At 33.6% G+C, this 14,926-nt stretch overlaps 1 protein-coding gene across 1 annotated transcript; it reads left to right on the forward strand.

The window, feature by feature from the left end:
- The first annotated feature begins 686 nt into the window (after nucleotides 1-686).
- On the forward strand, nucleotides 687-14,646 carry LOC106121827 (uncharacterized). The gene is made up of 3 exons (XM_013317655.1): nucleotides 687-765; nucleotides 7,726-7,898; nucleotides 11,526-14,646. The coding sequence occupies exons 2-3, from the start codon at nucleotides 7,747-7,749 to the stop codon at nucleotides 14,272-14,274; spliced, it is 2,901 nt and encodes a 966-aa protein (XP_013173109.1). The 5' UTR covers nucleotides 687-765; nucleotides 7,726-7,746; the 3' UTR covers nucleotides 14,275-14,646.
- Nucleotides 14,647-14,926: the final 280 nt, after the last annotated feature.

Consider the following 14,926-nt stretch of genomic DNA (forward strand, 5'->3'; position numbering starts at 1 on the left):
TTAATGTTGCTAATTAATTCATTTTATTTTAGGGTTATTATTAAACGCAACGTAATAAGATACAATGATAGCGTGTTAGTACAGTTCATAGAATGCTTACGGCTTCTAAAATGTATTTATATTCATTTCATAGGCATTTATAACACCGTTATGGTAAGTGATACCATCTCAAAATTAACTTGGCCTAGGAAAAAATCCCCCATAACGTGTGAAAAGGTACAGCAAATTCTGTCATGAAATCAGTTTATAATAACGTTACTTACAAAATATAGGTATATCCTCAAATGTTTACTTCTTCGTCTAGATAGAGTTTCAACATTCCTATCATCAAGTAAACAGTCTATATCATAAATAACCTATTCTTATAGCAAGTCGTTAATTGGTCGCTAAAGAAGCACCTTAAAGTATATTTTACATAGTAGCAGCCCTTAGTGGCATCTTAATGAGTCTAGTAGACTACAAAATACGAAGTTCAAGTTTATCTTGCCCATATGATGGGACACGCATCTAAGAGTCAAAGGCCAAGCGGAAAACATCTCGTTGGTAAAGGAATAGGAATGTTTGCATTACTCCAACCTTGTTTATCACGTCACGTCACCGTGACGTGTGAAGGTGCGTTAAGAAAACACAAGGAAGTGGACCAGGGTACCGTTAGCCGGTCCGGCTCATCAGTGCACTCGCGCGCGCGTTACAAGTAACTCGTATACCCACGGTCTCCGGTCTGGACCGAACTTAGTGTGATCAACAACGGGTCTTTATTTAACGGTAAGTTATATCTTTAGTGCTAAGGAAATTCCTACTTTACGTATAAAATATTTATTACATCTACATTTAAAAAGACAGATTTGTATGTAGTTTTTGAAAATCGTAAATTAGTAAATGTGTTTTTAAGTTCTTAATCAAAAGCTTTGTTTAAAAAAGTTAAGTTACTTTTAACTTATTTTATAATCTGCGCTGGGTTTTCTCGGGGGAGTCGTGTCGTTTATGAAAAACCAATGTGAACTCGAAGCTTCAAAACCTCGGACCCTATGAAGTCCTTTATTGATGTTCGTCGAAATATTATGTCTTTTACTCATAGAAATAGAACATAATTTGTTAGTTTTTAGAGGTAATTTCTACTAATTACAGAAATAATAAAAGTATAAGTAAGAAGTATTCCCATCGTGCGTGAACCGATAACAATTTTGCCAATTTTTTGTTGGCAGGATAACAGAAATGTAAAAACATTTATCAGCAAGCACAAACATTTAAAGTTAATAATAAAATAATTGTCACATTATCGAGATAAACACGTCGATTTGTTGATTAATTCACGTTAACGCCGTACTATGTTTTAACGGGGCTAATCAGAAACAAGCGGCGTACAATAATCACCGGTGACGTATATAAGATTTGCGCGTAAATTCCATCTATAAATTAGTGAGTCAGCCCTAAGTTTTTGCGGAGAAAGTGACCTTAATTTCTAGAAGTATCAAGGGTGAGGGGTAAGGTGGGGCGAGGGGGGTTTGTTGTGTATCGGCTTCGCGCTTGCCACTTTCACCGATTATTATTGTTTATTCGTAGCACTCATATATTACGATTAGAATGTGGGTTTTTCGGTCGAAATACGTAATAATTTTTGAAGAAATAACAATAAAGAAAAATACCTAGCACGAACATCATCATCGACAAAATTTGTATTGATAATTGTGCATTGCCCCATCAAGCGTAGAGTAAATCAAATATATAATTTTAACATAATTTACGATGACGATACGAAGACGCTTGTCGAAAATATTCGTGATAGATCCTCAGTTGTTTTTAAGGATGAACAATTGTTTTTTCTACAATTTAAGGGTCGTTTATGTTTGTAGTGGTTTATCCAAGTCATGACTTTTATGAAGCCAACGGATTGAGATGTTTAGTTTCTATCAGTAAAAATATTTAAAAAAATAACTTTCGCTGTAAGGTTACTCAGAATTTCTATTAGTGATGAATCTGTTATTCACATATTAATCTATTTAGGACAAAATAGCAGAGTGGTTTAAGCGAATCGTCGTGAACACCACAATTCAATATCATGCACAATAATATATCAACAACTAGCTTCGAAATATTTGAATCTTTAACTCTATAAATTATAAATTAAAACTCTTAGAATTATTAACACGTCTTCAAGCAATCTTCTTCTAACTTTTGCGTCTTAAACAAAAGAATTAAGACATTAAATACCACAGATAACACAATAATATACTAATATTACTTGAGTTTACATTTCTCTCTTTCTCTCTCGAAATTTAAATTGAGAAAGCAATAAAAATTCTTATATGGATATATGGGTAACGGTATGATAACGGTCAGTTAACAACAGGTGACCTATTCGAATGCCACCTTGATATAAACATGTTTAATGTAAATGTTATAGCAATGAGAACATAAAATGTATTATAAGATTCAATCGGCACGAATTCCTTACCCTCTTTACATTCCTCATGTTTGTTTGTTGCTTTCACCGTTTTATGCACATTGGTACTATAGTTGTAAATTAAGGTTCTATTTCGGTATAGGAATAATTCAAATAAAGACCTAATTAAGAACCTTTTTAATTAAACACTACGTTATAGTACTATCACCCTGAATACTTCTATTTGAAAATGGAATGGATTTTCTTAAGTTTGAAGCTGCTACAACCTATCCTTACTACATAACCTTACAAATGTTTTGTAATCTTAAGGTAGTTGTAAAATAAAATTTTGATACAAAAGAAGTCAAAGTTTTGACTTCCTAAAACACTTATTTTCTTCCGATTAAAAATAGATTATGTTACACACTCTATTTGTACAGTTGATTTGTCAAAAGAAATCAAGACGTTACGCATTATCTTGAAGTATTTTGTAGGTCATTTGATTGACATTAAAATTATATAATACGTAGAATCATGACGTTACATAATCTGTGGTTATTCCGGGTTAAGACAGAATAGTATTTAAGTATGCTACTTTAAGATCAAAGGGCAAAGAACAAAATGTAAATGTAAAGTTTCGTTCATACATCGACGCTTTGGATCATTATAGCAATTTTAGTTGCAAATTAATTAAAATCCTATAATATTTTGTAAATATTATCAGACGAAATTACACAATGAATGAACAGTTTTACAAAAAAAAGTGGTAGACGATTTCAACCACCGAATTTTTGAAGTACATTTCCAAAGAACCTTAAATCGTTCATTTCGTTTCCTTTTTTGTCATCGATTTAATAGCCCATACATTGTATTTTTCCTACAATCCTTTTTGTTTGTTGAACCGTAACCGAAAAGCGTTTAAGGCGCGCTTGTTCCAAATACCAGAACAATTCGATGTACAACGGTACTCTAATGCAGAGTGCGACACACTTCCACCATACTTATGTTACCCTGGTACTTTATATAAATTAATCCGTGCTACCGAAAATTAAATTAATATGAAATGCAAATAAAAACTTGGAAAGCAGTGAATATTTAAAAAAAGATTTGAATAACTTTATTCAAACCACAAGATTTCTAGAAATAGTTAAACTAATAAAAGACCCCGACTGTTTTTGTCTGAATTGTGGACACATGTTCTACTCCTAAGGTAATGGCTACACTTTAAGGGATACGAATAAAATCTTATTCTGTCTTTAGCCATTGGAAACCTTTCTGTAGTTTGTTCTCTTCCATATGTATGTAACCCTGGTACTTTTGCGAACTCCCATGGGGCAATAACATAACTAGGAAACGCAATACCCATGTCAAAGCATGTAATTATGTAGAGGTGGAGTGTTCCGTCATGTGTTATTGTAGGACCACTTAGCATAAGTTGGTACAAAGATTATGCACTGTAGTATACTCGTAATTGTTTGCTGTACCCTATTTTCTTCCTATTCAGAAGATGTAAAGTTAGTTGGAAATTATTTTGTACGAGAATGTTTTTGAAACCAACGAATGTAAGTTTTAGGAGACTAGGACCACAGTCGTTGGCTCAATTTTAGATGACTACAAACATCATTGATTTCTCAGATATGTGCAAATTGCATCACAATATTTTCCCTCATAATGAACGTTTATAGTATTTCTAAGCTCCCATTACCTTGTGTAACATCGATGCTTATGGTAGGTGACAAATTATAGTGCGTGCTTAATATTGCATGTGACACTTGAAGCGTGGAAATGACATAAAGTGGAAAGTGTTTCCGGTATAACACAAGTGTGCCCGAGCCCCGTGAACGTTCATTAAATGTTACCAGGTTGTCACAAGTCGAGTGTGACAATAGTAATTGAATAAGAATGCTCACAAGTCGTGTTTCAAAATAACTGAAATGGATTTTCTGCTTTTGTTTTTAATTTTGTGTCTCCGGTGTCTATTCTATGGTAACTGTCCCGGGTAAGCGTCCCGGAGGCCTAATTTAGTCCTCTTTCCCTTTCCTCCCTTTTTCTTATAAGGAAAGGATGGAAAGTGGAAGTGGACTTTCCGGATGAGAGGATGAATGGCAAGGGAACATATTTTCTTTCTGTGCATCCTCTCCTCCGTCGATTTAGTTTAGGCAACGCATATGCAATTGCGTATGTCTATGGGCATCGGTCATTTCGCTATTTCAGCGATTTCGGGTGGCCGCTCGCTCGTTTGCCACCTTATGATATAAAAAAAGCTGTAGCGCTAATTAGTTAGAGCGGCATTTTATTTATTACTATGGAAATAGCTTTGCATCCTTATATTATATAATTAAGTACTTACGTTCCATAAATCTGTGTCTCAATCTTGATTAACACATTCATCGTTGATTTTTGAAACCCCTGATGAAAACATATCGTGAAGCACCATATTAACTTTGCCAAAATAGAGATAACAATATATTTTATACAGGGATTTAGGACGAACGATCAGTGCGTGAAAATTATAAGAGTTCATCATCAGCTTACTATAAGTCACCACGGAGGGGCTCGGAGCCTACCATAGGTTAGGGGTGACTAGGGCATAGTCAACCACGGTGGCCTACTGCGGGTTGAATTTCTTCGCAGTGTAGTTTGCATCACGATGTTTTCCTTCACCGTAAGATCATTCGATAAATGTAGATATGTAAATCGGAAATCGAAAAACACATCGGTATATAACGCGATTCGAAACCAAGACCTTTAGAGTATAAGCTTAACACCAGAGTCGCTGACGCTTTTAGAGTAACTGTTCTCTATTTAAATTTGGCAATATCAGCTGAATTCTAATAAAAAAGATTAATATAGTAAGGTAAAAGCATAGATAAATAATTACTGTGGACCCGTTGTAAAAGGAGCGCAGATGACGAACTAGAAATGAGAACGCATTCCGATACTCGTCTGCAGTTATACGATTAACATAATGGTCGCGCTCCACTGACGGCGTAAAGTGATAAGCGATAGCGATTCTATATTGAGATTGATTACAACTCGTGCTAAATAACATGACATTTGAGTATAATGACGTATAGAAACGACAGATTGAAGTAATAGATGTTATAGAAAATGGGTACAGCTATTTCGTTTAGACATCGACACGACGTAAATAAAAAATTATATTTTGTAAAAAAATATACAAATATTTTTGTATATCGATTAAATTAGGCATAATTAGTTAAAGAAGATATATATTAAATTTACTATTGGGCATAAAAATGTGAGTAATCTTACTTACTAATAATAAATGCGAAGTTTGTAAGGATAGATGTTTGTTATAAGGTATCTCCGGAACGGCTAAATGAATCTTGATGAAAAATGGATATTAAACATAGTCTGGAAGAACACATAGGTTAATAACATTTTTTTTAATACCGCGATGACGGAGTCGCAGGCAACAACCATTTAAAAAAAATAATGGTTTGGGATAAAGTATACTTATAGCTGATAAGTACTAAAGTAGCGTTTAAAGTTGACTAGCAAGTTTTAATACGGACCGGTTACTTAAGGGTAGTGCATTGACTCAACATCCTGGAATCTTATAGTTTATTTTATTATGGAACATAATTCTTTTTTAGAAACTCTGATAAATTTTTAGTTTTAACGCTTTACTCAAAATCATTAAGTAGTCAATAAGGGATTTCGAAGTAAGTCAAATCTGAGTGCGCCAAAAAGGTTTACGACTTTTTCAAAGTTAATTTCAGTTTTTTTTTTTTAATTTTGTAGAACTTAATAGAATTTTTATGCGCATAGTAAACATCCTAAAAATCGGATTTATAGCTGTCAATATAAAAAACCCAGTCAGTGGCACACATCCTTCTTTTTGTAACGGACTGAGTCCAAAAAGCTTGTTTTAGTTATAGAGGTCAGTAATGCTTCGTATAATGACCGCCAGTAGGTCATGGCCGCGGGGTCGTTGACCTTTTGACGGGTAACTTGTCGATACTTTGAATTTTTTTTTAAATTTCAGTTTATTTATTGTGACATGGAATTTAAATAAGTGGTTTCGTAAGATTTTTAAATAAGAAATTAAATTTTATATTGTATTTTAATATTGTTGTTTTTGGGGACCTTATTACATTAAGGTAAAATTAGTGTTATATCCAAAAAATCTCTATTTGAGAAGTAATATTTCGGTGTTTTTATTTTTTTTTCTTTAAAAATAAATAACAAAGGAGTCAAAAGAGTTTTCCCATGCAATTCATCATTCACGTTAGGAATATTTTAAGGTTTAGTTGCTTGTAATTCAAAATAATTCCTTGTGGCTATGCTTCATCCTTTGTGGTTTTCCTAAACAAAGGTTCGAGAATTTTAACCCCTTACATTCTTTGTGTGACTTTATGTATTTGCATTGAGTACTTACATGTGTTATGTTGTTATTTATATTTCACATTTTTATATATTTGAGAAAGAAAAGGAAACGAAAACATATTTATAGACTTTATTAGTTAGAATCATTTGGCGCGAATGACGTGCTTTCGTTACAAAGTCCAGTGTCAGAATGAATAGTGAGGGGACATAAACATCGATATTTTAGTAAGGCTAGTTGCATCAATACACTGGCACATTTTCGGATTTACTTCCTAATAATATGAACCTTAAACAATAGAAAAAAACTTAAGAAAAAATTGAAATGTGTAATTTTATTTTTTCTTTTGTTTGTTAATTTAAAGTCAAAAAATCAAAGCTATTTTATGTAGGCAGATGCTATGGATACTTGTTTTAAAATAGTGTCACCGAAATACCGTTGAAACAGGTTGTTCTAAAATTCTAAACTTTAAGCTATCATTAACAAGACAAACTCCTCCATTTATGTATTTAGTTGTATTGTAAATAACGGTATAGTAGATAGGAATATTTTTGATTTTTTTTGGGTCATATATTTCCAACTTTATAAATTATAAAACCAACTTAAATCTTATTTATAACGGTGTTCGAACCGTTACATGTTAAAGTCAATCAATGAAATCTGGACCTATAGTGAAGAGACGCAAGACTTTAAATCTCTTGTTTCAATATTAGCTTCTATATAAATGAATATTGCCCTGCATGTCATCCGATACTGGTTATATACTTCGGCAATTATCAAATTGTCTTTCAAGTTACCGTGAAATTTAGTAAAGATAATGTGAGGGATAATTTTTTTTGATACAAATGTTTCTTCAATGAAAACACACGGTTTTGTTGCCATCGATTATCAACTGATACTGTTTATACTGTAAAGTAGACTACTGTATTATATATTCGATTTATTACCTATGTTGAAAATTATAATTCTAACGATTTTTTTTTCTTTTCAGGTAGTTTCCGCGAGTTTCAACATGACGCGTCACAAATGTGCAAACTCAAAGTGGACTGTAGTTTTAGTTTTATTTGTTTTGTGTCAAACGGTTCTTTCGCGACCTCAAAATGATACGTCACCTGTTCAAAGTTCAACTCAACCCTCTACAGATACATCAGAAATTCCTACAAGGTATAATTTTAGGAGTAATTATAATTTAAGTACATTTGTGTCCCCAATAGCTATAAGTTTGATTAATAAATCTCGTTTAGATGTTAATTTAAGAAACCAAAAATCATCTATTGTAAATCTAAATGAACATGTTTCACATTTAAATAATCCTAAATTATTTCAAATATTAAATGATACGAAACATACATCACACAGACGTGGTCGGGTTGTAAGAGGTAATCTTAATTCATTTATTAATGAACAAACTACTAAAACAAATGACATAGGCAGGGCGTACACTTCAATATCTAAGTTAAAATTTAGCGAACAAAATGTACTAAAAGATGATAGTTTATTTCAAGAAAAAAATAAGCCAGTAATTAGAAAAGTCATAACTAAATGGATGGATCAAACTAAATATGAAGATTTAAATTTTGACAAAGAGAATAGTGATTCTGGAGATGGTAAAATAGTTGATAATTCCAAAGATAGTGACGATTATACTAGTAGTGAAAATAATAATAGCGAAATCAGTGGCTTTTCCAAAGATAATCATCCAAAACTTACAAAGAAAGTATATTATAAACCTAGGCCACAATATTCAGAACATCCAATAAATCCTCCTACTGTACAATACATGGACAATTATCCATACAGCCATACTAGACCTGCTTATGTATTTACAACCCCATCCCCCACGCCTATAATCACTAACGTAGGTTATCCACCACCTTGGCCCCAACAAAATTATCAAGTTATGCAACCCGTAACAACGACACAAAGACCTAATAGGATAACAAACCCCGTAAAAGATCATTATAATTATCATAATCATGTCAATAACTACCCTCAATATCCAACTAATAATTACGAGGTCACAACTTTTCAACCAACTTCAGCTTACACAGACAGAATTATAATAAGACCGGAAGAATACAGTGCTTCACCGGACGAATGTCCTACTATATATCTAACACTGAATAACACTTTCCAAGGTCAAGCTAAAGAAGCTTGTCCAGATCTAAATATCGCAGTAAACACAAACGTTGTGAACAAGAACAATGTAATAGAATCAGAGGAAGATACAGAAACATCCTTTGCAGATGTATTTGGATTACCATCTATGGATGATTCAGAATCAAGTGATAGTAATAATGACTATAATGAGTCGGTTGAAAGTGATGAAAATACCGAAAGTGCCTCTATAGAAGGAACAGCATTAACAAATTATAATGCAAACACAGTCGCTCAAGAATCAGCAGAACCGGGTAACTTTGCCTCACCTAGTTCTGCGTTATCCACAATCACAAAACCAGGACGTCCAAGTGACAATGACGATGATGTGTTTGGATTTTCCTCCATCATTAACTTCTTTAGACCAGCTTTAGGTGCATTTAATTGGTTAGCGACAATCAGTCCTTTAGGATTTGGAATAATCTCCTTTATTTTAACTCCAATAGCAATATTATTTGCAGGGTTTTCAGGACTTGCAGCATTATTTGCTCCATTATCGTTGACATATGCTAGAGAGGCTCCTTTACAAGTACCATCACCACTTCGGTATTTGGATAGTAATTTTATGACAGTGCAAGACTTAACTACGCCGTATCAAAGTTGGTTACCAAATGCACATGGGATTGATAAACAAGTTAGTGATAAAAATGACAAATCAATAAAACCAACATTGTTTTTTAGAATGAAAGAGTGGATGAGAAATTTAACTGATAAATTAAGAAATAATAAAAGAAGTTTCACTTCAAATAATCGTAAAAGTAAACGAAGAAAACGGGAGATTTGGACCTCAACTGTTAAATAACAATTTAGTATATTACAAACATAAAAGTAAAATAGCAAAATTAGACCTACGACCGTTAGTTTTCTAAAAAGCTACAGTATAAATAGTATCCATGAACATTTTTTAAAAACCAACACCTCCTACCTAAAAATAACTAATCCGTTTGGTTATAGTTATAAGGTTTAGAAGCTACGAAGTTTATTAAGAATTAAATTTTTAATTACGACAATACGTACAACCGTGGGCCTTCCACGAATATTTCTTACAAACGCCATCGTATCTTCATCGAAAAAATTTGAATTAAAATTTGTGCAGTTGCGTAATGTATACCAAAAATCTCATAGTAAGTTTGACATAAGTATGACGATGACGATACGAAGGCGAATGTCACAAATATTCGTAATACGTCGTAATTTTTTTTTCTGCTTAGTGTTAATAATAAATTTGCTAAACATGTAACGAAACTGTATCCCAATATTGCTATACTACATATCTTATACTACTACCATAACAATCATCATCATCAGCTCACTATAGGTCCCCTCCTAGGGGCTCGGAGCCTACCCTGAGTTAAGGGTGATTAGGCCATATTCAACCATGCTGGCCAAGTGCGAGTTGGTTGACTTCACACATATCTTTGAATATCTTCTCAGATATGTGCAGGTTGCATCACGATGTTTTCCTTCACCGTAAGAACGTCGGAAAAATGTACATATGCAGTCGGAAATCGAAAAACACATTTGTACATGGCGGGATTTGAACCCAGGACCTGCAGATTGCAAGTCAAGTGCTTGACCCCTGAGCTACCAGTCATAAATGACTTCTTGACAGTTAATTTTTTCCTTACATTTCTTTTTATTGAATAAACCAGTACTTGACCAAAAACCAATTGATAGTAAGTTGCTATGATCGAAGGTATGCACCATCTTAGTAAATTATTCACCCTAATCTTGAAGGCACCCAACTTATAGCTGGAGGGAAATACCGACGACGGCAACTTATGTTTAAGCATCTGGTAATTTATGGTATTTATAGAGTTAAATGTACGATTTTTTTCTTTTTTAATATTAAAATACAGTATTATTTTTAATATAATAATTTATTTATTTATTACTATGTAAATATTAATAAAAAGTAGTTAAGTTTTGTTTTAGTTACATTTAATTATTTCCCTAATAAATTATTTTCTTACATTATGTGTTATTTGTTTTATTTATTTAATATTATAATAGTCTAGAAATAATATATTTTGTTTAATGATACTTTACTTACAAAACCACACTACGATGTTTTTTCCCGGTCGAGGTAAAGTAATTTTTGAGTAAGCATGAATGAAGATGGCGTCAGAGAAAGGTCGAACATTGAAAAGTCAAATTAAAAATATAAATTAGTCTGTGGACATAAAAGTAGTATAAATTAGAATCGCCTTGTTTTTGTTACAATATACTAATAATAAATTTTATATTGTTTCCAATAATGATCAAAACATAACTATGACCTTGAGGTGTAACACAATCCTCAGGTTTATGTTTTGTCTCCAGTAAATACGATTTATTACATCATGGCAATAGTACTCAAGAATACTAAATCATAAGAGCGCTTAATGTGTGTGTAGCAAACGATTATTAAAATGACCAAGCTGTCCATATGATGTTAAGTGATGTTTAGGTACAAAACTATCCCATCACAATATTTAAGGATTTAAGAGATAAGTAAGGAGATGGTAAAACATAACATAAGTAATGAATGAACTGTGACTACAAAACTAATTTTGCCAATGAACAGTATAAAGCACCTCCTTTGTTCATTGATGATTCATTTACCTTTAATGACAGTCTTTTTTCAAATTTCAGAATCGAAAATATCGACGATGTCAAGCCGCAAGATCCAGCAACGCCCGTCTCTGAATCGCCTAGTACGTTACGAGAAGATAAGAAAAATAAGCCACCTATAATAGGAGATTCAATTAAAACAGTTACAAGTCAATTGGTTCATAAAACTGCAAACGAAACTATTGAAAACCCGATTGTCATAGACACAAGAATACCACCTAAGCTAAAAAGTCAAGTAAAACATCGCATCAAGACGAGGAACGATGATGGGGATGAACCTATAGAAAACTTTCATACTGGCATAGCGGTTCCCGTTACTATGGAAGAACTAGAATCTGAAAATGCTGTGACGGATGTAGTAAGCGAATCATCTACTCCAAATGAAGGAATTTCAACGTGGATTCTTTTGAATAACCCTCCAAACAAAGAAAACCCATCATCCACGACAGAACCAACAAAAGTTGAGGATCAACCAAAAAAACAAAAGCCAGCAAATTCTAGGAACAAAAATAAACGACCCCAAAATAATAAAGTCCCAAAAAGACCAATTATCGGTAGTACAAATAAATCTGATTTAATCGCTGGTGGTTCCGCCATTAATGAAAATGTCTATAACAAAATAAAGGACACTGTTTTATCAAACGTACAAAAGAATAAAAACACTGTTCAACGTACGACAACGACCACTACTACCCAAGTAACTACGACGGACGCACCAACAACTAAAAGAGAAGTAGTGACAAAAGCATCCGGTTCAATGGCACCTGTAGCTAAAGTAACTCCAAAACCTGCAAAAAAGAAGAATAAGAATAAGGTGAAAGTAAGTACTTATGCTCCCGAAGTAAGTGAATCAGCTTTATTACCTATGGAAGCTAAAGAGCAAGAGATAGAAATCGAAGTTAGCACGCCCGTAACAACAACTAAAAAACCTAAACGGTCATCTACTAGAAAGAAGACTAAAACAAAGAAAAGGAAAACAACTAAACATAAGCCCGAAAGCACTACTGCTGTTGCGACTGAATTAAAAACTGCAAATAAGACGAAATCAGCGAAGCAACCTAAACCAGCTACTAGTGGACCAATCACATCACAAATTTACAATTACTTTTCCAGAGAAGTAATGCCATCTGTAGGTGTCGGTGTTATTGGATTAGCGAGTTTAGTAGGCATTGCCAGCTACTTCTTATACCCGTTTACTTCACCGGTAAGACGAACCTTCGAAGTAGATAAGAAAGACGACATTTACAAGCACAACGCCGAGGAGTATGGAAGTGAGGGTAACGGTCAAGCAGAGGAAGAAATGTTAGGAACTGTGCTTGCAGGAATGCCAACTCATGCAAAACATAAGATCATAAATCCGTATGCTGCTCAAACTCCATCTTTGAATCGGTATCAAGTGAAAAAAGATCAAGATATCAGGTATCGTCATGTCCAACAACCGGCAAATTATGACCCGCACTATAAAGCACAGCAACATTACGCTCAACAAAAAACTGGTATTGCTCATGGCGCAGTGTATCCCGAACCATTAAATTACAACCGTCCTCATTACGAAACACGACATGCTTATACAACAGAACACAAATATGATAAAGCTTCGACATCATATACACCTTATCCTGCAGTAGAACCTATCTATGCAGCTCCACAGACAGGCGCGGGAATTTCATCATACGGTAGTGAAACAGCTAACGCAGTGGTTTACGGAGTTAAACCTTCTGCAGAATCTGATTTTAAGCCAGTTTATCCGTTTGATGGACAGTTTTATGGTGACACAACTAACCCACCTGCCACATATGCACCAACATCAATGTTTTTAGGTTCTAATAATGAAGACGAAGACGATTCGGATAAATATGATAATTCAAATTCTAACAGTGGCATGGCAGACAATAAATTCGTGGTGGGTAACGTTCCTAAAGAACTAAGCGAAGAGTCAGCAACACCAGCAGTTGTTCCGGAACACGGGCCTAGAAATATTAGAAGACGTCGTCATTTACGTAAGCGTAGAGGTCTTGCTCAATCAATTGATGACTTACTTAAAGCTGCAAAAGATAACAAGGATGTATTTTTGAGCAACGAAATAGATGAAATGCCTAGTATCTCAGGAAAATATACAGACATGTACCAAATGCCAGCTGAAAGTATGAATGTACCAAAAACCTCGGAAGGTGAAAACGTTCTAACAGTTTTCGCAGTATCTATGGATCCCGCCAAAGACCCGTCTCTAACTGAAACTACTACAATGAAAAATATTGTAGTTGAAAGCGTTTCAACTGTACCATTGGATCAAACGAAACAAGAAATAACAACAACAGAATCTGAAGGTATAAAGGAATCAGATATTACGACAAAATCGTTCAAAGTAATTGAAGTGTTTACAAATAATCCTATAACAACCGACAAGAGCAGTCCTTTGATAATTGATGGAGCAGAAAAAACTGACACAACTACACAGGGTAGAAATTCGAATACTGAAACGACTACAGAGTTAAAATCTGAAACGACTTCAACCATGCCACCTTCTCCATCTCCTGTCACAGAACCTAAAGTACAAACCACGTCACCAAAACCTACCGATGGTCCAGAAGTAATAACTTATCCACCTTTAAACCAAGATGGCGGATTTTTCGGTTTCTTAAAACGTTTGGTTGAATTCAAATACAGACTTGGATTAAGTATTTTACAAACTACGTCAGAATCTTTGAATAGATATTTACGTTCAATGGAAGAAACAGTAAAGAATGCAGCGAATGGATCACATCGATAAATTATTATTAGTATTATTTCTTCAGATACTCAGAATTTCGACTGTTTTGTTAATGTTTATTTCTTTCTATACTTTTATAAATGTCCCATTGGAACCCAAACGAATTAGTTCTAGATTAATAAAAAATAATAGGCATTTATTCATGTGTTTCGAAGGAACTCAAATGTTAGGTCTATTGACATACTAAAAGAAACTGTTTTGAACATCAACCGAAGGCATAAAATATGGTCCCACGAGGATCTCATTGCAATTTTTTGACATTGATAAGAGGGCCTCCAATTTTTAAGGATTACCAGTGAGCTAATATTTCCTTACTTCTTCTATTCCTTTAACTTCATTTGTTTTTCAACATTTGCATCGAAACTAAAACATATTAAAAATGTAGAGGTTATTTTATTAATTCGCGTAGAGCCGAGAATTTATAAGACTTGAATTTATCATAAGTTTTCTTATTTCTTATTTTATTTCTCTTATTTTACTTAGTTCCAATCTTATGCATTTAGTTTAGAAATTAAGGATAATTATTTTTCGAGCATTTCACTAAGAATTTAACAAAGGCATGGTATTAGTGTTGTTTGTAGTAAACTTATCGTCACACTTTTAGAATATACGTTATTATTTAATTATAATAATAACATATTTAACTATGTTA

This window comes from Papilio xuthus, unplaced genomic scaffold, assembly GCF_000836235.2.
Source record: "Papilio xuthus unplaced genomic scaffold, Pxut_1.1 DF826938.1, whole genome shotgun sequence".
In the NCBI taxonomy this organism is placed as follows: domain Eukaryota; kingdom Metazoa; phylum Arthropoda; class Insecta; order Lepidoptera; family Papilionidae; genus Papilio; species Papilio xuthus.